General features: G+C 39.4%; 1 protein-coding gene across 2 annotated transcripts in view; it reads left to right on the forward strand.

Annotated features, from left to right (window-relative positions):
* Positions 1-24848, forward strand: part of B3GLCT (beta 3-glucosyltransferase) — a 125769-nt gene that overhangs the window by 82516 nt on the left and 18405 nt on the right. For both annotated transcript variants that reach the window (XM_045978237.1, XM_045978236.1), the window contains exons 12-13: positions 7860-7959; positions 21648-21767. In XM_045978237.1, the coding sequence (XP_045834193.1) occupies positions 7860-7959; positions 21648-21767 (220 nt within the window). The remainder of the gene's footprint in view (positions 1-7859; positions 7960-21647; positions 21768-24848) is intronic.

Raw genomic sequence — 24848 nt, forward strand, 5'->3', positions numbered from 1 at the left:
TTGAGAAGTTCTTTATAGATCCTGGATATCAACCTTTTGTCTGTACTGTCATTTGCAAATATCTTCTCCCATTCCGCGGGTTGCCTTTTTGTTTTGTTGACTGTTTCCTTTGCTGTGCAGAAGCTTTTGATCTTGATGAAGTCACAAAAGTTCATTTTTGCTTTTGTTTCCTTGGCCTTTGGAGACATATCTTGAAAGAAGTTGCTGTGGCTGATATCGAAGAGGTTACTGCCTATGTTCTCCTCTAGGATTCTGATAGATTCCTGTCTCACGTTGAGGTCTTTTATCCATTTCGAGTTTATCTTTGTGTACGGTGTAAGAGAATGGTCGAGTTTCATTCTTCTACATATTGCTGTCCAGTTTTCCCAGCACCATTTATTGAAGAGACTGTCTTTTTTTCCATTGAATATTTTTTCCTGTTTCGTCGAAGATTATTTCACCATAGAGTTGAGGGTCCATATCTGGGCTCTCCACTCTGTTCCACTGGTCTATGTGTCTGTTTTTATGCCAGTACCACGCTGTCTTGGTGATCACAGCTTTGTAGTAAAGCTTGAAATCAGGTAACGTGATGCCGCCAGTTTTGTTTTTGTTTTTCAACATTTCCTTAGCAATTCGGGGTCTCTTCTGATTCCATACAAATTTTAGGATTATTTGCTCCAGCTCTTTGAAAAATACCGGTGGAATTTTGATCGGAATGGCATTAAAAGTATAGATTGCTCTAGGCAGTATAGACATTTTAACAATGTTTATTCTTCCAATCCAAGAGCATGGAACGGTCTTCCATCTTTTTGTGTCTTCTTCAATTTCTTTCATGAGTGTTCTGTAGTTCCTCGAGTATAGGTCCTTTACCTCTTTGGTTAGGTTTATTCCCAGGTATCTTATGGTTCTTGGTGCTATAGTAAATGGAATCGATTCTCTAATTTCCCTTTCTGTATTTTCACTGTCATGACTTCATTCTTTTTGATGACTGAGTACTATTCCATTGTATACATACCACACCTTTTTTTTTTTTTTTTTTTTAATAAACATATAATGTATTATTAGCCCCAGGGGTACAGGTCTGTGAATCACCAGTTACATACTTCACAGCACTCACCATAGCACATACCCTCCCCAATGTCAATAACCCCCTGCAGCCCCCCTCTGTTTGTTTTGTGACATTAAGAGTCTCTTATGGTTTGTCTCCCTCCTGATCCCATCTTGTTTCATTTATTCTTTTCTTACCCCCCCAAACCGCCCCCGTTGCATCTCTACTTCCTCATATCAGGGAGATCATATGATAGTTGTCTTTCTTCGATTGACTTATTTCGCTAAGCATAATATGCTCTAGTTCCATCCATGTCGTTGCAAATGGCAAGATTTCATTTCTTTTGATGGCTGCATAGAATTCCATTGTATATATATGCCACATCTTCTTTATCCATTCATCTGTTGATGGACATCTAGGTTCTTTCCATAGTTTGGCTATTGCATACCACATCTTCTTTATCCATTCATCTATCAATGGACATCTGGGCCTTTTCCATAGTTTGGCTATTGTGGACATTGCTGCTATGATCATTGGGGTGAAAGTGCCCCTTCAGATCACTACATATGCATCTTTGGGGTAAATACCCTGTAGTGCAATTGCTGGGTTGTAAGGTAGCTCTAATTTTTAACTTTTTGAGGAAACTCCATACTTTTTCCAGAGTGGCTGTACCACCTTGCATTCCCACTAGCAGTGTAAGAGGGTTCCCCTTTCTCCGCATTCTCACCAACATTTGTTGTTTCCTGACCTGTTGATTTTAGCATTCTGACTGGTGTGAGGTGGTATCGCATTATGGTTTTGATTTATATTTCCCTGATGCTGAGTGATGTTGAGCATTTTTTCATGAGTCTGTTGGCCATTTGTAAGTCTTCTTTGGAGAAATGTCTGTTCATGTCTTCTGCCCATACCTTAATTGGATTATTTGTTCTTTGGGTTTTGAGTTTGATAAGTTCTTTATCAATTATGTATGTTACCCTTTATCAGATATGTCATTTGAAAGTATTTTCTCCCATTCTGTTGTTTGTCTTTGGTTTTGTCGACTGTTTCCTTTGCTGTGCAAAAGCTTTTTGTCTTGTTGAAGTCCCAATAGCTCATTTGGCCTTTGTTTCTCTTGCCTTTGAAGACCGGTCGAGCCAGAAGTTGCTGTCTGAGGTCAAAGAGGTTGATGCCCCTGTTCCCTTCTAGGCTTTTGATGGATTTCTATCTCAAATTTAGGTCTTTCATCCATTTTGAGTTTATTTTTGTGTATGGTGTAGGAAAATGGTCCAGTTTCATTCTTCTGCATGTGGCTGTCCAATTTTCCCAACACCATTTGTTGAAGAGACTATCTTTTTTCCACTGGACATTCTTTCCTGCTTTGTCGAAGATTAGTTGACTGTAGAGTTGATGGTCTATTTCTGGCCTCTCTATTCTGTTCCATTGATCTATGTGTCTGTTTTTATGCCAATACCATACTGCCTTACTGATTACAGCTTAATAATAGATCTTTAAGTCTGGAATGGTGATGTTACCATCTCTGGTTTTCTTTTTCAACTTTCCTTTGGCTTTGGGGTCTTTTCTGGTTCCATACAAACTTTAGGATTATTTCTTCCAGCTCTGTGAAAAATGCTGATGGTACTTTGATGGGAATTGCATTGAATGTATAGATTGCTTTGGGTAGCATAGACATTTTAACAATATTTGTTCTTCCAATCCATGACCATGGAACATTTTCCATTTCTTTATCTCCTTCAGTTTCTTCTATGAGTGTTCCACAGTTTATAGAGTATGGATCCTTTGCATCTTTGGTTAGGTTTATTTCTAGGTATCTTGTTGCAATTTTAAGAGGGATCAATTCCTTAATTTCCCTGTATTCTGTCTCATTGTTAGTGTATAGAAATGTATCTGAATTCTGTGAACTATAAGTTCTAGCAATTTTAGGGTGGAGTCTTGGGTTTTCCACACAGAGAGTATCATGTCATTGGTGAAGAGTGAGAGTTTGACTTTTCTTTGCCCATTCAGATACCTTTTATTTCTTTTTGTTGTCCGGTTGCTCAGGCTAGGACTTCTAGTACTCTGTTGAATAACAGTGGTGAGAGTGGGCATCCCTGTCGTGTTCCTGGCCATAGGGGAAAAACTCTCACTTTTTCCCCATTAAGAATGATATTTGCTGTGGGCTTTTTGTAGATGGCTTTTATGATATTGAGCTATGTTCCCTCTATCCCTACATGTGGAGAGTTTTAATCAAGAAAGGATGCTGTATTTTGTCAAATGCTTTTTCTGCATCTACTGAGAGGATCATATGGTTCTTGTCCTTTCTTTTATTAATGTAGTGTGTCACATTGATTTGTGGATGTTGACCTGCACTTGCAGCCCAGGAATAAATTCCACTTGGTGGTGGTGAATAATCCTTTTAATGTACTGTTGGAACCTACAGGCTAGTATTTTTGTGAGAATTTTGGCATCCATGTTTATCAGGGATAATGGTCTGTAATTCTCCTTTTGGTTGAAGTCTTTGGTTTTGGGATCAAGGTAATGGTGGCCTCGTAGAATGAGTTTATTAGTTTTCCTTCCTTTTCTATTTTTCGAAAGAGCTTCAGAAGAATAGGTATTAATTCTTCTTTAAGTGTTTGGTAGAATTCCCCTGGACTCTTTTTTGTAGGGAGATTTGCGATTATTGCTTCAATTTCCTTGCTGGTTATGGGTTTGCTCAGGTTTTCTGTTTCTTCCTGTTTGAGTTTTGGTAGTCTATACATCTTTCAGAATGCATCCATTTCTTCCAGATTGCTTAATTTGCTGGCATATAGTTGCTCATAATATGTTTTTATAATTGTATTTCTTTGGTGTTTGGTTGTGATCTTTCCTCTTTCATTCATGATATTATTAATTGGGTCCTTTCTCTTTTCTTCTTGATAAGTCTGGCCAGGGATTTATCAATTTTATTAATTCTTTCAAAGAACCAGCTCATAGTTTTGTTGATATATTCCACTCTTCTTTAGGTTTCTATTTCATAGATTTATGCTCTAATCTTATTCATTTTCTTCTCCTGCTTGGTTTAGGCTTTATTTGCTTTTCTTTCTCCAGCTCCTTTAGATGTAAGGTTAGGCTCTGTACTTGAAACTTTTGTTTCTTGAGAAAGGCTTGTGTTGCTATATAATCCCCTCTTAGGACCGCCTTTGCTGCATCCCAAAGATTTTGAACAGTTGTGTTTTCATTTTCATTTGTTTCCATGAATTTTTTAAATTATTTTTTAATTTCCTGGTTGACCCATTCATTCTTTAATAGGATGCTCTTTAACCTCTATGTGCTTGTTTTCCTTCCTAATTTCCTCTAGTGACTGAGTTCAAGTTTTAAAGCATTATGGTCTGAAAATAGGGAATAATTCCAATCGTTTGGTACTGGTTGAGATCTGATTTGTCACTCAGTATGTGATCGATTCTGGAGAATGCTCCATATGCACTTGAGAAGAATGTGTATTCGGTTGCTTTAGGATGGAATGCTCTGTATATACCTGTGAAGTTCATCTGGTCCAACGTGCCTTGTTTCCTTGTTGATCTTCTGCATGGATGATCTGTCCATTGCCATGAGTGGGGTGTTAAAGTCCCTTACTATTATTGTATTATCAATGTGTTTCTTTAATTTTGTTATTAATTGGTTTATATAATTGGCTGTTCCCAAGTTAGGGGCATAAATATTTACAATTGTTAGATCTTCTTGTTGGATAGACCCTTTATGATATAGTGAATGTCTTCATCTGCTAATAGTCTTTGGTTTAAAATCTATTTTGTCTGCTAAAAGGATTGCCACCCCAGCTTTCTTTTGTTTTGTTTTTTTCTTTTAATGAACAAAATTATTTTATTCAAAGTAGTTAAATATCTTGATTTTTCTTTTATGATTTATTTGGTGTTTTTTTAAATAATTTTTTAAATTTTTTTATAAACATGTAATGTATTATTAGCCCCAGGGGTACAGGTCTGTGAATCGCCAGGTTTACACACTTCACAGCACTCACCATAGCACATACTCTCCCCAATGTCCATAACCCCACCACCCTCACCCTATCCCCCTCCCCCCCGGCAATCCTCAGTTTGTTTTGTGAGATTAAGAGTCTCTTATGGTTTGTCTCCCTCTGGATCCCAGCTTTCTTTTGGTGTCCATTAGCATGATAAGTGGTTTTCAACCCCCTTACTTTCAATCTGGATGTATTTTTATAATCGTTATTCTGAATTCTAGCTCTGATATCTCTCTTGTATCCATATTGATTAAGTGTCTGGCAGTTAGTACTGCCTCTTGTTCTCTTTTCTGCAGTGAATTTTTCCATCTTGTCATTTGGTCCAGAGAACAGATGAACAAGGGAACAAAATACAGAAATATCAACCATGACCCAGGAAAATATGTACTAAACAAATCAGAGGAGATGAGAAACCAAAAAAGGAAAAAAGAATATAATCAAACAGGTGGACCGAACAGAGTAATACACTAGGTTCTGGGAGTATTTTGGTCTATTTGTTAGAAAATAAATCCTAAAATTGTAAAAAAAGAAAAACTTACATATATATAAAAATAAAATTGAATATGATGAAAGGAGGCCAAAAATGAAGAATATATATGTAAAATGTAAAATGAAAATAAAAAAAGACTTAAAAGGTTTGATAAAATAAGAAACTAGTTGAAAAGGAAAAAAAATCAAACTGAAAGCCTAATGAATGAGAGAAAAACCTCAAATTCTATATTCTATTTTCCCCTAGTGCTGGAGTTGTCATTCTGTGTGCTGCGTAAACTTGGTATTGGCCTGATGTTCCAGCAGGTCTTCTGGGGGAGGGGCCTGCTGCACTGATATTCTAGTGTCTTTGCCTGGGCGGAGTTGCCCTGCCCCTTGCTAGGGGGCCAGACAGTGCAAGCTGCTTCAGATTGCTCTATGTGGCTTTCATTCCCTGAAGGCTTTACACGCCGCTTTAGAGGATGAGAACGGTTGTGCCCTGGTCTTCAGCCCCGGAGCTAAGCCCTCACAGAAAAGCAGTCAGGCACTCTCGTCTCCCTGGTTTCCCTCTGGACTCTGTGTTCACCCAGCCTCTAACCGAGCATTTTAATCTTAGGCACAGGACCCTGTGGAGTCTCCAAACTTTACAGACTCCTGCAGTGCACACATGCGCCACTGCCCAGGAGCAAGGAGGGGACTCTCACCCCTGCTCAGACAGCAGTCCACCGACCATGCTGTGGTTTATGGTTTATAGCAACACAGAACTGAGAGCCCACTCCTGAGCTCCCTGATTGCAGCTGATTTCCCTACTCCGATGCTTGGGAACTCTGCCGCACTCGGGCACCCCCATTCTTTTGGGGATCCTGGGACCACACTGTCCCACCTGGTATTCTGCCTGCTTCACCACCTTTTAGACACATGGGAACAGATTTTTGTAAGTTCTGATTTTGCATCCCACTGCTATAGCACTTTCTGGTACCTGGCTTATGGAGGCTCCTTCCCCCCCAGGGTTTATCCTCTGATATATCACCTCGGTTCACTTCTCTGCACCTCCTACCATGCAAAAAATGATCGCTTTTCTATTTGTAGAATTGCAGCGATTCTTTTCTTAGATCTCCGGTTGAGTTCACAGGTGTTAAGAATGATTTGATAGCTATCTAGCTGAATTCCTGGGACCAGATGAAACTAGGGTCCCCCAGTCCTCTGCCATCTTCACTGGGCTCTGGAAAAATAATTTTAGATTGAGGTGTTTTGGGTTAAGCTGGCTTTTTAGATTTTAATTTAAGTTGCTTTTTCATCATCATTTATTCACATATTCCATGTTTGAGTTCTTAATTTGTTTAGTCTGACATTATTATTGCTATTTATACTCTACATTGTTCCTATAAGATTTTGAGATGGCTTTCAAATCGTGGTTAAAAATACATAAAGAGATCAAGAAAAATGAAAATAAAGGTCACATTGAGTGGCTTAATATTGTTAATATTAGCTTGTTCTCTATTGTGTCACCAAATATTTTGTTGAAATCAGGGGTATATTGTTATTTATTGATTTGAGTTCTCTTTCCAAGCATTTTATTCTTATCTTGGGACTCAGCCTTTTCCCTTAAAGCACTGACCTTTATCTGTCGGCATCTGAAGAGCTGTAACTCTTCGTGCATACTATGCTTTTAGAGCAGAACCTGCCACAGTATCTGGCATACTGGAAACTTAATAGCAAATATTTACAACGTAAATGAATGGAGATGTAATATCCTACTTTTGTGCCATTGTTTCCCAAGTTGTAATGCTTAGGGTTCTAACGGTTCCTTCAGAATACACCTAAAGAAAGGGGCCAAGCTTCTATAGTTTCTATGAGGCTTACAACTTTGGAGCTAAGATACTATACTAGCTCTGCCTCAGATTAGCTAAGTGACCTCCTCTCTCTAGGTCTCTCATTTCCCCGCGTGTGAAATAAACGCCTTAGACTTCATGATCTCTGAAGTTCCCACTGGTTCATTATGTCTATGAAAATGAGAAAAGGCTAATTTTTAAATTTTCTATTTGTGTATGTGTCAGGATTTAAGCTTTTAAAACTAAATAATGTAAAATGAATTATATATGTATTTTATTTTTAAAAATTTTTTAAAGATTTACTTAGAGAAAAGGAGAGTGTTGGGGGTGGGGAGGGGCAGAGAGAAAGAGAGAAACTCAGACTCCCTGCTGAGTGCAGAGCCCAGTGTGGGGCTCCATCTCTCATGATCCTGAGATCATTGGGCTGAAACCAAGAGTTGGATGGTTAACCAACTATATCACCCAGGCTCCCCCTAAAATGAATTATATGTGTATTTTAAAGAAAATATTACACTGTAAGTTTTCTTCTTGCCTTTCCTAGGTCATTGTGGAAAGACATTTGCTATTTTGGAAAAATTTCTGAATCACAGCCATGACAGAATTGCATGGTTGGTCATTGTGGATGATGATACATTAATAAGGTAAGGACTCTTTCTCATCCTAGGATGGCTTTAAATCCTACATATATTCATATGCAGAAGCTATGATGCGTACTTTTCTTCTGGCCAAGATGGAGTAACAGGGATTAGATTTACCCTTACATTGTTTCAGATGTCCCCCAAAAGGACAAAATATAAGAAATGAGGGCTTTTAAGACACTGGACATTAGGCAACAAAGGACAGTGACCGCTGAGACATGTGAAACATAGGAGGTGAGTTCTATGGCAGCCCCAGCTAAATGCCTTAAGGAAGTATAAATAGCTGCTGAGCATTCCTCTGTGGAGTGGGGAGGTGTTGGGAAGCTATAGGTATAATCTGGCCACCTCTTGAGTTGAAGAGATGATGCTGAGAGCCTCGGGTGACTGAGGCCTTTAGTTTGTAAGACATAACACTGCAGAGGGAGAGATACACTGAAGAACACCAGAGATCTGTACTGAACCAGAGTTCAGTACAAATGTGTGTGAGGAAACTACCGGAGGCTGGGGAGAGAACCAGCCAAAATGATGAGAGGGGATGGTGGCCAACACACAGGGTTCAGTAGAGTTCCCACCAAAGTGAGAAATTCTGGATCCACAGGGTATTGGGTAAAGTATATAGAAATGTCTTGCTTTAATAGCAGGAAACAGTTAAGGTTGGATTAAGTACTGCTCCATCCAGTCCTGCCTAAGAGATCTTAAAAGACCCCCAAATAGCAAACTATTTCCAAGTATCTAGTCTGCATCCAAGAGCAAAGCTCAAGAAGATTTCTAGAAACACCAAAATATCCATAACCCATCAGAGATTCATAATGTTTGGCATTCAGTCATAAGTTACCAGACATGCAAAGCAGCAGGAAAACACACACATAATGAGAAAAATCAGTTGATTGAAATTACCCTAGAAATGACCTAGTGCTAACTAGTTGTTATAACAACCAGTTCTGTTATAGCTTAATAACTCTTCCATTTATTCAAAAAGGAACATGAAAGGTATAACAAAACCAAGCTTCTGGAGATGAAAACTTTATTTTCTGAGGTGAAAAATCCACTGGATGAGATTAACAGAAAATTAGATATTTCAGAAGAAAATACAAGTGACCTTGAGGACACAGCAATAGTAACTATCCAAAGGAAACACAAAGATAAGTAATTAAAAATCAGTGAACAGAACGTATCTAAGTTGTGGGACAATCTCAGGTGGCTTTGTATATATGCAATTTGGAGTCCCCAAAAAGGGCACATGACAAATGTTTAAAAAAATATTTTCCAAATTTGATGAAAACTATAAACCAGCTGATCCAGACACTGATTCTAGATCAGTGATTCCTAGACTAAACTGTGAGCATCCAAGCAGAGCACAATCACCTCCAAGAATGGGGTCTTTTTTCAAGGACATCTTGTATAACATTTACTATATCTGTAACCACTTCACTTATGTCATCAATCTTCAACATAATTTCCATTAAAAATTTTGCCACATTTTCTTATTTGCTAGCAATAATGTCTAATTGCCCATTGAGGTCTTAAATGTGTTTTTTATTTTGAGCTTGGCACTTTTACCTTGCAAGACTCTGACATCATTCTTGATTGCATGAACTTTGACTTCTCCTAAGTCATGAGCCTGAATAGAGTCAGGTCAGAAATTCAAAAACCTTGGGGTACCTACAAGGTTGAGTTGGTTAAGCATCCAACTCTTGATCTCAGTTCAGGTCTTGATCTCAGGGTCATGAGTTTAAGCCCCACTTTGGGCTCCATGCAGTCATACAGCCTAGTTAAGAAAAAACTTCAAAAACTGAAAAAAAGGAACTGGTCAAAAAAGGGAAAAAGTGAAGGTAGAATTTTAGACTCAAGAAAGAAAGAAAAAGGCAAATTCATATCTGGAGTTATACTAAAATACCCCGTAGTAAACAAATTCAAATGAAAATTAGGAAAGTAATACAGAAAATGGAGTCAAGTACTTAAAAAGGTTGGAAAAAAGTGGTTCAAAATGAAGAGGCAATGAAGTCCAATACATGTATAATTGGAATTCCTGACTGAAGAAAAAAAAAGAACAGAAATAACATTTAAATTACCCGAAATAAAAGAGGACCTTAATGTATATATTGAAAAGGCCTACCTAGTAGGTGCCTTAGAAAATTGACTTGGGATCTTCAGCTTCTTCACATCACTGGGTGAAACTACTAGGCTTCGATAACTCCTCTGAGTCTTGAGGCAAAATGACGAAATAACCTGAAGAGCAAGAAAGTAGGACCAGCATCAGACTTCTCAGAATGACTTAAATATGGAAACAAATGGTAGAGGAACATGTTAAACTAAAAAAACTGTGAGTTACAAATTTTATGTGCAGCTAAGATTCTCTTAAGTATCAAGTCTATAGGAAAGTAATGTCCATGAACCAAGGGAGCAGTATGTACATGCATCCTTCCTGGGGAATATATTAGAGAACTTCATGCAAATGAGAGAGGAAATTTGGGCAAGAGGACTGATGGTGGACATTTTGTATATTTAACTGTAAAACAGGGTTGGGGATGTGGGTAGGGGAATAGTATATAAACATAATATGTTTGACAAAGCAGAATCTTGAAACTTTAAAAAAATGGAACGGAAAGAGAAAGTAGAATAAGATCATGGCTTACTGTATAGCTAGGAGATGAGATTCAAAGGGTATCATATAAAACTGACAGATCTAATAATAAAATGTTAAATAAAAAAAGCATAAGGCATAAAAAGTTAAATATAAGATCATGGGAAAAACTTTTCCAACACAAATTTTTTTCTTAAAGGAACAATTAAAGAAACACAGTAAATAGTATATGTATAATTAAAGCCCAAAGTAATTTCATGTTGAAAACAAATATTAGTTGTATCACTAAATTTGAATGGGTTTAACTTACCAAAGAACTTTTCAAATTGGCTCATAAAGCAAACTCCAACTCTGTACTTTTATATAAGAGACCTACATAAACACAGTTCTTCAAAAAGCCTAAAAATAAAGGGATGGATAAATATCTGGCAAATCAATGAGAATAAAAAGTTCAATTCCCAGCTTTAAAAGCTGGAAAAAAAAATCACAAAGCCAACCCCCCAAAAAACACAAGGAAGGAAATAATAAAGATACATGCAGAAATGACAAGGTAGAGAAAAAGTTCAAATTAATCAGAATTTTGTTTCCTTGAAAAATTGGTACTGAATGCTTTTCTCATTTCAAAGTGCACAATGTATTTAGTATGCTCGTCTCTGTGTAAGAATGAAAAGGAAATAAAGCATATCTATATCTTCTTATCTTTACAAAATCAAGTGATGGACAGTTGAACCAATAAACCATGAAGTTGGTTTCTAAAAGGGTTCGGTGAGAGAAGAGGATAGACGGAGTAGGAGAGGGTGTGATACTTCTGAATTTATCTCTTAATTCATTTGAGTTGGGGAAGCATGCTCATATTTTACATATTTGAAAAATCAATAAGGATAAGGAGAAAAATTGATAAAGATAGAGAAAAAAAGATGAACTCAACTGTGAGTGAAGGAAAAATGGTTTCCCTTGGTCACATCTTGGACAAGCATCATGTAATTAAGGACAACAATGAATTATGAATCATTAAAATTAAGGATCAAGGAGTTCAGTCTTATAAGAAGTAGAAAATAGTTATGTTCATCAGGAATAGTGACCTGTAGTTCTCCTTTTTTGTAGTGTCTTTCTTTGGTTTTGGTATTAGGGGAATGCTGACCTCCTAGAATGAAGTTGGAAGAAAAGCTTTACTTCCTCTTCTACTTTTACGAAATAGTTTGAAAGAAGAGGTTTTAACTCTTCTTTAAATGTTTGATAGAATTCGCCTGTGAAGTCATCTGGTTCTAGACTTTTGTTTGTTGGGATTCAGTTTCCTTGCTGGTAATCAGTCTGTTCAGATTTTCTGTTTCTTCCTGATTCAGTTCTGGGAGGTATAGGTTTCTAGGAGTTTATCTGTTTCTTTTAGGTTACCTGAAACTAATGTAACATTGTACATTAATTACACTGGAATTAAAAAAATAGCAATGGAAAAACAGTAACTGTCCAGTGGAGATACCAGACAACTTGACTGGGTGAATAGAATAGGTATCACCAGTGAAGATCAGAAGGACATCGTGTGTCAGATACAGCATCACATATCCAATACCGTGACTGGGAATGCATATGCTGGACTTTGTCATGAGGAAGCACCAGACAAACCCAACAGGAGGATCATTCCATTAAAAATAGGAGAGGTGCTTTTTTTTTTTTTTTTTTAAAGATTTTATTTATTTGACAGAGATCACAAGTAGATAGAGAGGCAGGCAGAGAGAGAGGGAAGCAGGCCCTCGCTGAGCAGAGAGCCCGATGCGGGACTCGATCCCGGGACCCCGAGATCATGACCTGAGCCGAAGGCAGCGGCTTAACCCACTGAGCCACCCAGGTGCCCCAGGAGAGCTGCTTTTATTATTAAAAATACCAGTGTCACGAAAGACAAGGAGAAGCCGAATAATTTGCAGATTAAGAGAGAATAAGGTGATATGATAAATAAATGCAATAAGAGATCCTGAGCTGCGTCCTATAGTGAAGGGGAGATGTGCTATAACAGACATTTGGTCAATTGATAAAATTGGAATAAGGGTAGTAGGTTAGATAGAAGCATTTGTTTTCAGTTTTGGAATCCTAATTAAAGCTGTTATGAACTTTTGTGTATATATCTTTGTATATTTATTTGTTTTGGCTAAATACCTATGAGTAGAATGGCTGAAACATGTAGGTGTATATTTAACTTTTTAAGAAAATTACTATATTAACATTAAAGTTTTTGAAATTCTTTACTTTTCCTGTTCTTAGGAGATACACATTAATGTATTTAGGAGAAATGGGCATAATTTTTGAGGCTTACTCCCAAATATTTTAGAAAAGAGAAAATATATGTGTAGCTCATGCACACACGTGCACATTTACACACATATATATACACAGATACATGAATATATGAATATGAATATCTATCTAGAGAGAAATATTGAGAGATAATGATAAAGCAAATAGGGTAAAGTTAACAACTGGTAAATATGGGTAAAGGATATAGGAGAATACTTCCCATTGTACTACTCTTGGAATTGTTCTATAATCTTTATTTCCAAATAAAATGTTAAAAAGTAAAAGGCATAGATTGGAGTAGAATTTCATCTGGATTTTAAAAAATCAGTATTCTGACAAAATGAAGGATAAAAAAAATCATATAACCATCTCAATAGATGTATAAAAAAGCATCTGACAAGATTCCATTCATGATAAAATCTCTCAACGAAAGAGGTATGTTTCTTCTAAACCCAAACATAATAAAGGCTACATGTTAAAAACCCACAACTAAGATCATCCTCAATGGGAAAAATTGAGAGCTTTCCCCCTAAGATCAGAAATAAGACAAAGATGTCCACTCTCACTATTTTTATTTAACATAGTACTAGAAGTCCTAGCCATAGCAGTCAGACAATAAGAGACATCCACATTGGTAAAGAAGTTCAACTGTCAGTCTTTTAGATGACATGATAGAGATTCCACCAAAAAACTACTAGAAGTAATAAATTCACTAAAGTTGAAAAATTCAAAATTAATACCCCGAAATCAGTAGTGTTTCTGTACACTCACAAAAAAGTCACAGAAAGAGAAATTAAAAACACCCCATTTACAATTTTACCAAAGAGGTTAAAGACTTGTACTCTGAAAACTAAAACACTGATGAAAGAAATTGAAGGTGACGCAAACAAATGGAAAGATATTCCATCCTCTTGGGTCAGAAGAATATTGTCAAAATGTCCTATTACCCAAAGAAGTCTACAGATTCAGTGCAATCCATATCAAAATATCAACAGCATTTTTCTTTTTTTTTTTTTTTAAAGATTTTATTTATTTGTTTGACAGACAGAGATCACAAGCAGGCAAAGAGACAGGCAGAGAGAGAGGCAGAGAGAGAGAAGGGAGGAAGCAGGCTCCCTGCTGAGCAGAGAGCCCAATGCGGGACTCGATCCCAGGACCCTGGGATCATGACCTGAGCTGAAGGCAGAGGCTTTAACCCACTGAGCCACCCAGGCGCCCCATCAACAGCATTTTTCTTAAAATTAGAATAATCCTAAAAGTTGTAGGGAGCCACAGAAGACCCCAAATAGCCAAGACATTGCTGATAAAAAAGAATAAACCTGGAGGTATTACAATCCCAGATTTCAAGATACACTACAAAGCTGTAGTAATCAAAACCATATGGTATTGGCAATAAAGACAGATGCATAGATTAGTGAACAGGGTAGATACCCCACAAATAAGCCCACATTAATACAGCCAGTCTATTGAAAAAGAAGGAGAGAATATACAGTGGGCAAAAGTCACTGTTTGCAATAAATGGTGCTGGGAAAACTAGACAGCAACATGTAAAAAAAGGAAAGTGGACTATTTTCTAACACCATACACGCAAATTCAAAAGGTATTAAAGACCTAAATATGAAACCTGAAACCATAAAAATCTGAGCAGAGAGCTTGAGCAGTAGTTTCTCTGACATCAGCCATAGCAATATTTTTCTAGGTATGTCTCCTAAGACGAAAACAAAAGCAGAATTTAACGATTGGGACTGCATCAAAATGAAAGGAAACATGAAACAAAAGCAAAGGAAACCATCAACGAAGCAAAAAGACAACCCACTGAATGGGAGAGATATTTCAAATGATCTATCCAACAAGGGGTTCATATCCAAAATATGTAAAGAAGTCCTACTACACCAAAAAAACAATCCAATTAAAAAAGAGCACCTGGATAGATATTTCTCCAAAGAAGACAAACAGATGGCCAACGGGCACATAAAAAATGCTCACTATCAGTAATTTTGGGGGAAGTGCAAAATCAAAACCACAGGAGGTATCACTTCATACTTGTCCGAATGGCAAAAGTCAAATTCAAGAAACAACAAGTGTTGGCAAGGATATAGAGAAAAAGGAACCCTTTTGCGCTGCTAGCGCTAACACAAACTGGTGCAACCACTGTGGAAAACAGTATGAAGGTGCCTCAAAAAGTCAAAAATAGAGATACCATATGATCCAATAATTCCATTATTGGGTGATTACACAGGGAAAAGGAAAACACCAATTTGAAAAGATACATGCACCCCTGTGTTTACTGCAGCATTGTCTGCAATAGCCAAGACATGGAAGGAGCCCAAATGTGCATTAATAAATGGATAAAGATGGGATAGATATTTTTCACATCTTTATACACACACGGTGGAATATTACTTGGCTATAAAAGAAAGATCTTGCCATTTGTGACAACATGGATGGACCTGGAAGTTATTAAATGAAATAAGGTATTTATCTTTCTTAGTCTGAGTTACGATTCCACTAATAAACAGAATGTAAAATAAATGAATCAGACCTATAAATACAGAGAACTAATGATTGCCAGACAGAAGGAGAATGGGAAGTTGGGCAAAATATGTGAAGGGTAGAGGAGATACAGAGCTCCAGTTATGGAGCGAATGAGCCATGGGAATAAAAAGCAGAAGGCATACCATCCATGATCCTATAATAGCACTGTAATGGGACAGATAGTAGCAAGACTTGTGGTGAGCGTAACATTACATATAAACTTGTCAAATCACTATGTTGTACAGCTGAAACTTAGGTAACGTGTGCCCATTACACATACACAAATCAGTATTATGCTGTTAGAAAATCTATATGCAACACGAAGCTGTGTTTTTATGATTTTGACAGCATGTAGTCTTACCTGTTGCCATACTGTGGTTTTTTTTTTTTTCTGTGCCTTAAAATTGCCCTAAATGGTAACATATTGTTAAATAAAAGTTCCTTTCCTGGATGAATGGCCAATCCGCTTGGATAGAACTGGAGATTCATCTGCTTTATCCACATTTCTAGTTTTTAGCAAAATGAAACATATGATGGTTGTCCGACTCAGTTTGATTCTTCAGCTTTAAAATGATATTGGGTAGGGAAATGGTTGATGTTAAAGGGAAAAGAAAACCAGATGAGATGTTAAATCCCAGTTATTTTAATCTCAGAAATTAGAAGTTGAGGGTTGAATTGACATTTTTACAATATGCAGGAGGAAGATAAATACTTTTCATTTCTTCTCAGGTCAAGGAGTAGATATAAATTGGCCCCAGAGGTGTTCGAGGTTTTTTGTTTATTTGTTTTTGTTTTTCTTAAACACACACATACTTTTACCAGCTGAAGGCCACAGTTGCCTTAGAGATCTTTGAGTATATTCTCCATAACCGAATGGTGTCTTTCTGGGTATCTGCACACCTGCTCACCTTCCCTCTCAGAGTTATCAGCTGACCCGAAGATGATTCCAAACTAGGTGCCTAGAATGTTTACCTTGTGAGCCCCAAACAGGACAGTTTCAAAGATAACATTTTCTGGCCACTGAGAAACTGTCAGCTTTGTCAGAGGCCTTGACCTCCAGGCAGGTCGAAACATGATTAGCACACTTGTAAACTCTTCGCACCATATTTTTAAGTGATTTTTTTCATCTTAATGGATTTATTCGTTTTCAGCTTTAGGCTTATTAGCTGGGCTCTTTGTGTAAGATGCAGCAGTGTGGATTGGCAAGGGTCACGCATCTCCACTTCGACTTCTTTTTTTTTTTAATTTATTTATTTGACAGACAGAGATCACAAGTAGGCAGAGAGGCAGGCAGAGAGAGAGGAGGAAGCAGGCTCCCTGCGGAGCAGAGAGCCCGATGCGGGGCTCGATCCCAGGACCCTGGGATCATGACCTGAGCCGAAGGCAGAAGCTTTAACCCACTGAGCCACCCAGGTGCCCCCCTCCACTTCGACTTCTTAATAGCCTACCTATCCCCCAAAGGAGGAAAAATGAAATTCTAGAGCACCAGTCTTCTCAGTGTTAATACTTCTCTGTAAGAATTTGTGATTAATACGTTAGAGAAATGCTGGATATATCCACGTCTTGGGCATGCGTGATGCTCACCAGGCTTGAGAAACATTGAAATTTATTTAGCCAATTAAAAAAAATTAATCCAAAATTGACCACAGAACAACTCTTTTCAGGAAACACTGATTAATGTCATGAGAGAACTGGGGATTTGGTGGAGTGGGACCTGGTCAGCTCTAGTTTAAAACACAGTGGAAGGACTTTATAAGTATCTATAAGTGGTGTAACTTCTTCAGACATGGAAAAACTAGCCCTTCTCAGCATCAGCCTTGGTCTCACCTTCCAGTCACAGCCTTGGTAATATAACCACTGTTTCCAATGTCCTGTTAAAAGAACATTTTCTTCCAGTGGTGTCCTGCTACAAGACCACGTTCTTATTGAACTTATACAAATAACTATAATTGATTTGCCATTTTGTTGTTGCCACAAGCCCCAGCCAAACCCTTCTGGATGTGAAGTTACATTCAATTCACAACTCACATTTGGCATCAGTATCCCTAAAGCCTGTACTCATCTTACTACCCTTTTTGCCTTTATTTCTCCCCCAAATTTTGAAGTGTTTCCATAGATAAGTGTGCATTCAGCCAGTGACTATTGGAGCTTGCACTGTCTGTTGGTTGGTACAAGACCAATAAATGGTTAACTCCACCTGGGGGCTCTGGTTGCCCCGTATTGCACGCATAAGAGGGCAACACTGGCCTACCTCCTAGTCTCTGGGCGTAGTCTCTGGCTTACCTCCCTAGTCTCAGGGGTGGTATCCACCCCTGAAATCCTGCCATTAGCAGAGGGGCACTTGGCAACACCCCTGGCTTTTTAGAGCCTTCCTTCAAGGAAGTAAACTGCTTTCTCCTAGGCAGTGCCTTCTAGAGGTGTAGCAAGACTGAAATCGGTTGTTTGTATTTTCCCAGATAATACTAGATCTTTTTTTTTTTTTTTTTTTACTTTTAAAAGTACTTTTTTTTTTCCCTTTTTATTAATTTTTCAGCGTAACAGTATTCATTCTTTTTGCACAACACCCAGTGCTCCATGCAAAACGTGCCCTCCCCATCACCCACCACCTGTTCCCCCAACCTCCCACCCCTGACCCTTCAAAACCCTCAGGTTGTTTTTCAGAGTCCATAGTCTCTTATGGTTCGCCTCCCCTCCCCAATGTCCATAGCCCGCTCCCCCTCTCCCAATCCCACCTCCCCCCAGCAACCCCCAGTTTGTTTTGTGAGATTAAGAGTCATTTATGGTTTGTCTCCCTCCCAATCCCATCTTGTTTCATTTATTCTTCTCCTATCCCCCTACCCCCCCATGTTGCTTCTCCATGTCCTCATATCAGGGAGATCATATGATAGTTGTCTTTCTCCGATTGACTTATTTCACTAAGCATGATACGCTCTAGTTCCATCCACGTCGTCGCAAATGGCAAGATTTCATTTCTTTTGATGGCTGCATAGTATTCCATTGTGTATATATACCACATCTTCTTGATCCATTCATCTGTTGATGGACATCTAGGTTCTTTCCATAGTCTGGCTATTGTAGACATTGCTGCTATAAACATTCGGGTACACGTGCCCCTTCGGATCACTATGTTTGTATCTTTAGGGTAAATACCCAGTAGTGCAATTGCTGGGTCATAGGGTAGTTCTATTTTCAACATTTTGAGGAACCTCCATGCTGTTTTCCAGAGTGGTTGGACCAGCTTGCATTCCCACCAACAGTGGAGGAGGGTTCCCCTTTCTCCACATCCTCTCCAGCATCTGTCATTTCCTGACTTGTTAATTTTAGCCATTCTGACTGGTGTGAGGTGATATCTCATTGTGGTTTTGATTTGTATTTCCCTGATGCCGAGTGACATGGAGCACTTTTTCATGTGTCTGTTGGCCATCTGGATGTCTTCTTTGCAGAAATGTCTGTTCATGTCCTCTGCCCATTTCTTGATTGGATTGTTTGTTCTTTGGGTGTTGAGTTTGCTAAGTTCCTTATAGATTTTGGATACTAGCCCTTTATCTGATATGTCGTTTGCAAATATCTTCTCCCATTCTGTCAGCTGTCTTTTGGTTTTGTTAACTGTTTCCTTTGCTGTGCAAAAGATTTTGATCTTGATGAAATCCCAATAGTTCATTTTCGCCCTTGCTTCCCTTGCCTTTGCCGTTGTTCCTAGGAAGATGTTGCTGTGGCTGAGGTCAAAGAGGTTGCTGCCTGCGTTCTCCTCAAGGATTTTGATGGATTCCTTTCTCACATTGAGGTCCTTCATCCATTTGGAGTCTATTTTCGTGTGTGGTGTAAGGAAGTGGTCCAATTTCATTTTTCTGCATGTGGCTGTCCAATTTTCCCAGCACCATTTATTGAAGAGGCTGTCTTTTTTCCATTGGACATTCTTTCCTGCTTTGTCGAAGATTAGTTGACCATAGAGTTGAGGGTCGATTTCTGGGCTCTCTATTCTGTTCCACTGGTCTATGTGTCTGTTTTTGTGCCAGTACCATGCTGTCTTGATGATGACAGCTTTGTAATAGAGCTTGAAGTCCGGAATTGTGATGCCACCAACTTTGGCTTTGTTCTTCAATATTCCTTTGGCTATTCGAGGTCTTTTCTGGTTCCATATAAATTTGAGGATTATTTGTTCCATTTCTTTGAAAAAAATGGATGGTATTTTGATAGGGATTGCATTAAATGTGTAGATTGCTTTAGGTAGCATAGACATTTTCACAATATTTATTCTTCCAATCCAGGAGCATGGAACATTTTTCCATTTTTTTGTGTCTTCCTCAATTTCTTTCATGAGTACTTTATAATTTTCTGTGTATAGATTCTTAGTCTCTTTGGTTAGGTTTATTCCTAGGTATCTTATAGTTTTGGGTACAAAGACTCCACTCCAAAACTGCTAGAACTTGTACAGGAATTCAGTAAAGTGTCAGGATATAAAATCAATGCACTGAAATCAGTTGCATTTCTGTACACCAACAACAAGACTGAAGAAAGAGAAATTAAGGAGTCAATCCCATTCACAATTGTACCCAAAACTAGATCTTTTTTTTTTTTTAAGATTTTATTTATTTGACAGAGAGAGATCACAAGTAGGCAGAGAGAAAGGGGGGAAGCAGGCTCCCCGCTGAGCAGAGAGCCCAATGTGGGGCTCGATCCCAGGTCCCTGAGATCATGACCTGAGCTGAAGGCAGAGGCTTAACCACTCAGCCACCCAGGCGCCCCCAGATAATACTAGATCTTGCTACTATTATTTACGAGCTCTTGATAGGCCCCCTTTCCACCATTTTATCATTGGGAGGATCCTTTATTTTTCCCTGTTATTCAGTTGATTTCCCTTTTGGTTTCATGTAAGTCTGCCATTATAGGGGCTACTATCGCAGTCAGACGTTTAACCCCGGGACGAGAATGGATACTGAAGGCCCATACCTAGCCTGTGGGGATGACCATGAGATATGGAAATTCATACAAGAGGAAAGTAATTTTTCATTTGGGCCACCGAAATGCTGGGTGGAAATGGTATGTTTCATCCCCAGTTCTTCCATAGAGGTCCAGCACAATGGAGGGAACGGCCTCCTTGTTAAGCCAGGTTTTCTTAACTCTGGCATTTACCCGGTCAGATCAGTTAAGTGCCTGCAGCTCTCACTATGCCTGCAGTGTATAATCTTTGTCACAAGGCAGGCTGAGCAGCGGCTTAGGCCATTTCTGACGTCTCAAATCAATTTACCACTATACCATGTTCTCCAGTATCCCACAGTCCTAACACCAACCGTTTCAGATAGGTGTTTTTGGGGCATCCCTGTCCTCACACACTGGTCTGAAATGCGCAGAAGACCAGGCCAAGTCTGCCCACAGGGTGGTAGGTAGCCCGCTTGGGGTTTCCTTCACGGACAATGGGCTTCCCCCGGCATAGCCCCTTCACCCATGGCTTGATTCTCAGTATCCTTCCCACAACACCAAGTGTTAGAAGGTGGAGGAGGGTCAGTCATGTATCCTCCAGACTGAGAAGGCACTTTAATATCGAAAATGGAAGAAACCACTCTATCCTGTCCACACAGTTTTACTCAGGACAACTTACTGTGGGTTGGTTGGCCGGTCAGTGGGTGGGTTGGTCATTCGGTCGTTTGGTCGGGACAGCAATACGCAGCAATTCTCTGCTAATATCCAGACCATAATCCCCAGCTTTTATGGCGCTAGAGGCGTGGTCCCATCACGGGGTAGTTATCTAAAGTGGTGCCACCTGCGCTCTACAGGTGGGACCAAGATGGAGGGCCGAAGATGCAGTCAGTGTTGCCAGCACTCCCATACCAAGTACACCTGAAAAGATGTTACGTTTGGTTCACACTTACTGAGAAACAGGACTGGTAGAAGTGAGCTAAGCGGTCCATCGGCAACCTTGACTTCATTAACCTGCCGCCCCATTCACCCAAACTAGGCAGCCACGTTCTGGCAGTGGCTCATTAAAACTGGGGAGCCCCTTGTTTTTTAGTTTCTCTCCTGTTGCCAGGCATATACAGAAACATATACAACATATACAGGCATATACAAAAACCATCGGGTTTTTTTTTCTCTTTTTGAAAAAATGTGTTTCTTCTGTAAATCACTTGAATTTCATCTCTAAATGATTTCATAGTGTTATTATAATTATACATATATACATAAAATTCTATAGTATGACCAGTGGGATGTAAGAATCATAAACTCTTTACCATGAACACACTTCGGAGTTAAGTCATTATTGCTTATGTTCCCTTTGGCATTTCAGCATCTCCAGGCTCCGACACTTGCTTAGCTGTTACGACTCCAGCGAACCGGTGTTTCTGGGAGAGCGGTATGGTTATGGCCTGGGCACTGGCGGCTACAGCTACATCACAGGAGGAGGAGGGTAACTATGAGCATAGCTTTCTGCATGTACTCTCAGCACGGACTTCTCTTTCCACGACACAGGGCTCGGTCTGTGGCGGTGGGACCTGTCCTGATACCAGCGTGCTCTGTATATGGCAGCTGTTTCTGTCCTAGGACAGTGAACATTAAATTTGTGAACTATGAAAAGAACCCATGCTAAAGAATATTTTACTCCATGAAGAAATATAAATGGTTGTCAAGGTACTGGGTAGAGACCAAGGTACTTGGTCCCTATAGGAATGATTATTTCTAGGTAGCCAATTAGTTTTGATTGTTTAAATGAAAAAAGAAATTTGGATATAGATTTTATGGTCAGAAAAATAAGTCTTTAGACTTTTAAATTACCTGGTGTTAATAAATCACATTTCAGAAAAGAGTTTGACCTTAAGCAATTAAGTGATATTTGTGTAGGATTGATAGGTTTTAAATAACAGTGAAAAGTCAATATTTTTAAATGAGCACTTGCCTATTCTCTTGTGGGGAAAGATTTTGATTTGATTTATGTGGGTAAATCAATTGAGCAATTAGTCTTTCTATTATTTCTGTAGTCTTTGCTATTGGGGCATGTAGGGAGGATCTTGGTATCAACTATAGTGATTTAAAGTCATTCAACAGGTATTTGCTGAATGTCCACATGTGCTGAGCAACATTCTTGGCACTGGTTTCTAAACCTCTGAAGGGTCAGGACTTTATATTCTTACTTTGCAATCCCTTAGATCAGAATGGTTCCTACTGCGGGACCTCCAGAATCACATTCCAGGGGTTCTGGTGTGGTCTAGCTGATTCAGTGGTTAATAGAACATGGCTATGACTCTGGAAAACAATGTGGAGTTTCCTCAAAAAGTTGAAAATAGAGCTACCCTACGACCCAGCAATCGCACTACTGGGTATTTACCCTAAAGATACAAATGTAGTCATCCGAAGGGGCACGTGCACCCAAATGTTTATAGCAGCAATGTCCACAATAGCCAAACTATGGAAAGAGCCCAGCTGTCTATCAACAGATGACTGGATAAAGAAAATGTGTCCATCAATAGAAGAATGGATAAAGAAGAAGATATATGCAATGGAATACTATGTAGCCATCAAAAATACTATGCAACCATCAAAAAATGGCAAAAGAAATCTTGCCATTTGCAACAACATTGTGGAACTAGACGATATTAAGCTAAGTGAAATAAGTCAATCAGAGAAAGACAATTATCATATGGTCTCACTGATATGAGGAATTTGAGAAAAAGACAGAGGATCATAGGGGAAGGGAAGGAAAAAATGAAACAAGATGAAACCAGAGAGGGAGACAAACCATAAGAGACTTTTTTTTTTTTTTAATCTTTTTTCTTTTTTAAGATTTGTTTATTTATTTATTTGACAGACAGAAAGAGATCACAAGTAGGCAAAGAGGTAGGCTGATAGGAGGAAACAGGCTCCCCGTCGAGCAGAGAGCCCGATGCGGGGGCTAGATCCCAGGACCCTGGGATTATGACCTGAGCCGAAGGCAGAGGCTTTAACCCACTGAGCCACCCAGGTGTCCCCCATAAGAGACTCTTAATCTTGGGAAACAAACTGAGGGTTGCTGGAGGGGAGGTAGGGTGGGAGGAATGGGGTGGCTGGGTGATGGACGTTGGGGAGAGTATGTGCTATGGTGAAAAAATAATAATGATAAAATAGAACATGGCTATGGACGTGGCTCTTTCATAGAGATACCCAAGCCTGGACAGGCGTACTGATCTTTGTTGAGCAGTGACGTGCCTCTGCCTGAGGTCATTATCATCAGGAGATGCGGGTGCAGGTGGGCCTTTGAAAAGACGCTAAAGGGAAGGCCAAGGAGTATTGATCTCTTCTGAAAGAAAAAAAGAAAAGCTCAAGCTATGTGCAGCCTTATGGTAATGCATTTAGTGGGTGAGTTCCTCAGGCTGGTTAAGGATCAAGGCATGGTATCTGTTGAGTAAGAACTTCTACCTTTGAAAGGGGTCCCATTATTTGAATATCGGTTTGTATATTTTATTATAGCTACATAGGTGTTAATATACTTTTAACACAGAAGTGACTTCTTGTCAAGAAAACTGTCTTGTCTTCCTTGCCTGTTGGATTTCACTGTTGTTTCTGAGACAGACTGGCCCTTGAAGCGTGAAATGGCACTTGACCTCACCCAGCCAGCATTGCCTTTCATCACTCCAGGTGGTTGGTTGCTCATTCACTCCATGAGCCTAGCGTGTGTGGGCATGCGGGGGTGGGGGGGGAATGCAAACAAAAGCCATAGTTCCTTCCTTATGGGAGCTCACAGCCTAGAGCCAGATCGGCAGATGCATTGCATGAGTGTCACTGCTCCCATTCCCAGGCCTGTGGCAGTCACTATAAGCACTGAAATAGCACCTTTAACCTCTTCTATGTTTGACTTCTACCTTGCTCCTATGGAATTCCCACCACCTCCAGTTTTCCCATCTTAATACTCCTTCCTGCCACCCTCCCTCATCTCCCCTTCCAATCATCTTCAGAATCCATGATTCATGATCTCTTCTTCCCCAGCCCCCACTTCCATCTGACCCGCATGCTTGGCCTTCAACCGAGACCACCTTGCTGAGGTCTGTGACTGTGTCCATATAGCCATGTCCAGTGGCTAATTCCAACCTTTCTCTGGTTTAACCTCTTGGTTCCTTTGACAAAGGTGACTGCTCACTCCTTGAAGTGCTCCTTTCTCTTGCTTTCCAGAACAGTGTCCTATCCTTGTGTGTTCCTGCCTTTCTAATCATTCCTTCTTGGGTCCTTTTCCCTCTCCTTTAAATGGCTATGTTTTCCGGGCATCTTTTCTGGTATTCCTTCTGTTCTCACTCTGTTCTCCTTGGTGACCTTATCCACCCCTATGACTATGTTGAAGGCACCCAAACCTCTATCCCCTGCTACACCTCCCTCCTGACCTTCAGGTTCCTACCTCTGCCTGCCAGAGGCCATGTCCACTGGGGTGATTCACAGGACACAAGACCCAGCACTGCCACCCTGACCTCATCCTCTGACTCTAGCCCCTGCTTTAGTGTTTTCCCAGTAGTCTTGCCTCAGGGAA

The sequence above is a fragment of the Meles meles genome, chromosome 14, assembly GCF_922984935.1.
Source record: "Meles meles chromosome 14, mMelMel3.1 paternal haplotype, whole genome shotgun sequence".
NCBI classification, from domain to species: domain Eukaryota; kingdom Metazoa; phylum Chordata; class Mammalia; order Carnivora; family Mustelidae; genus Meles; species Meles meles.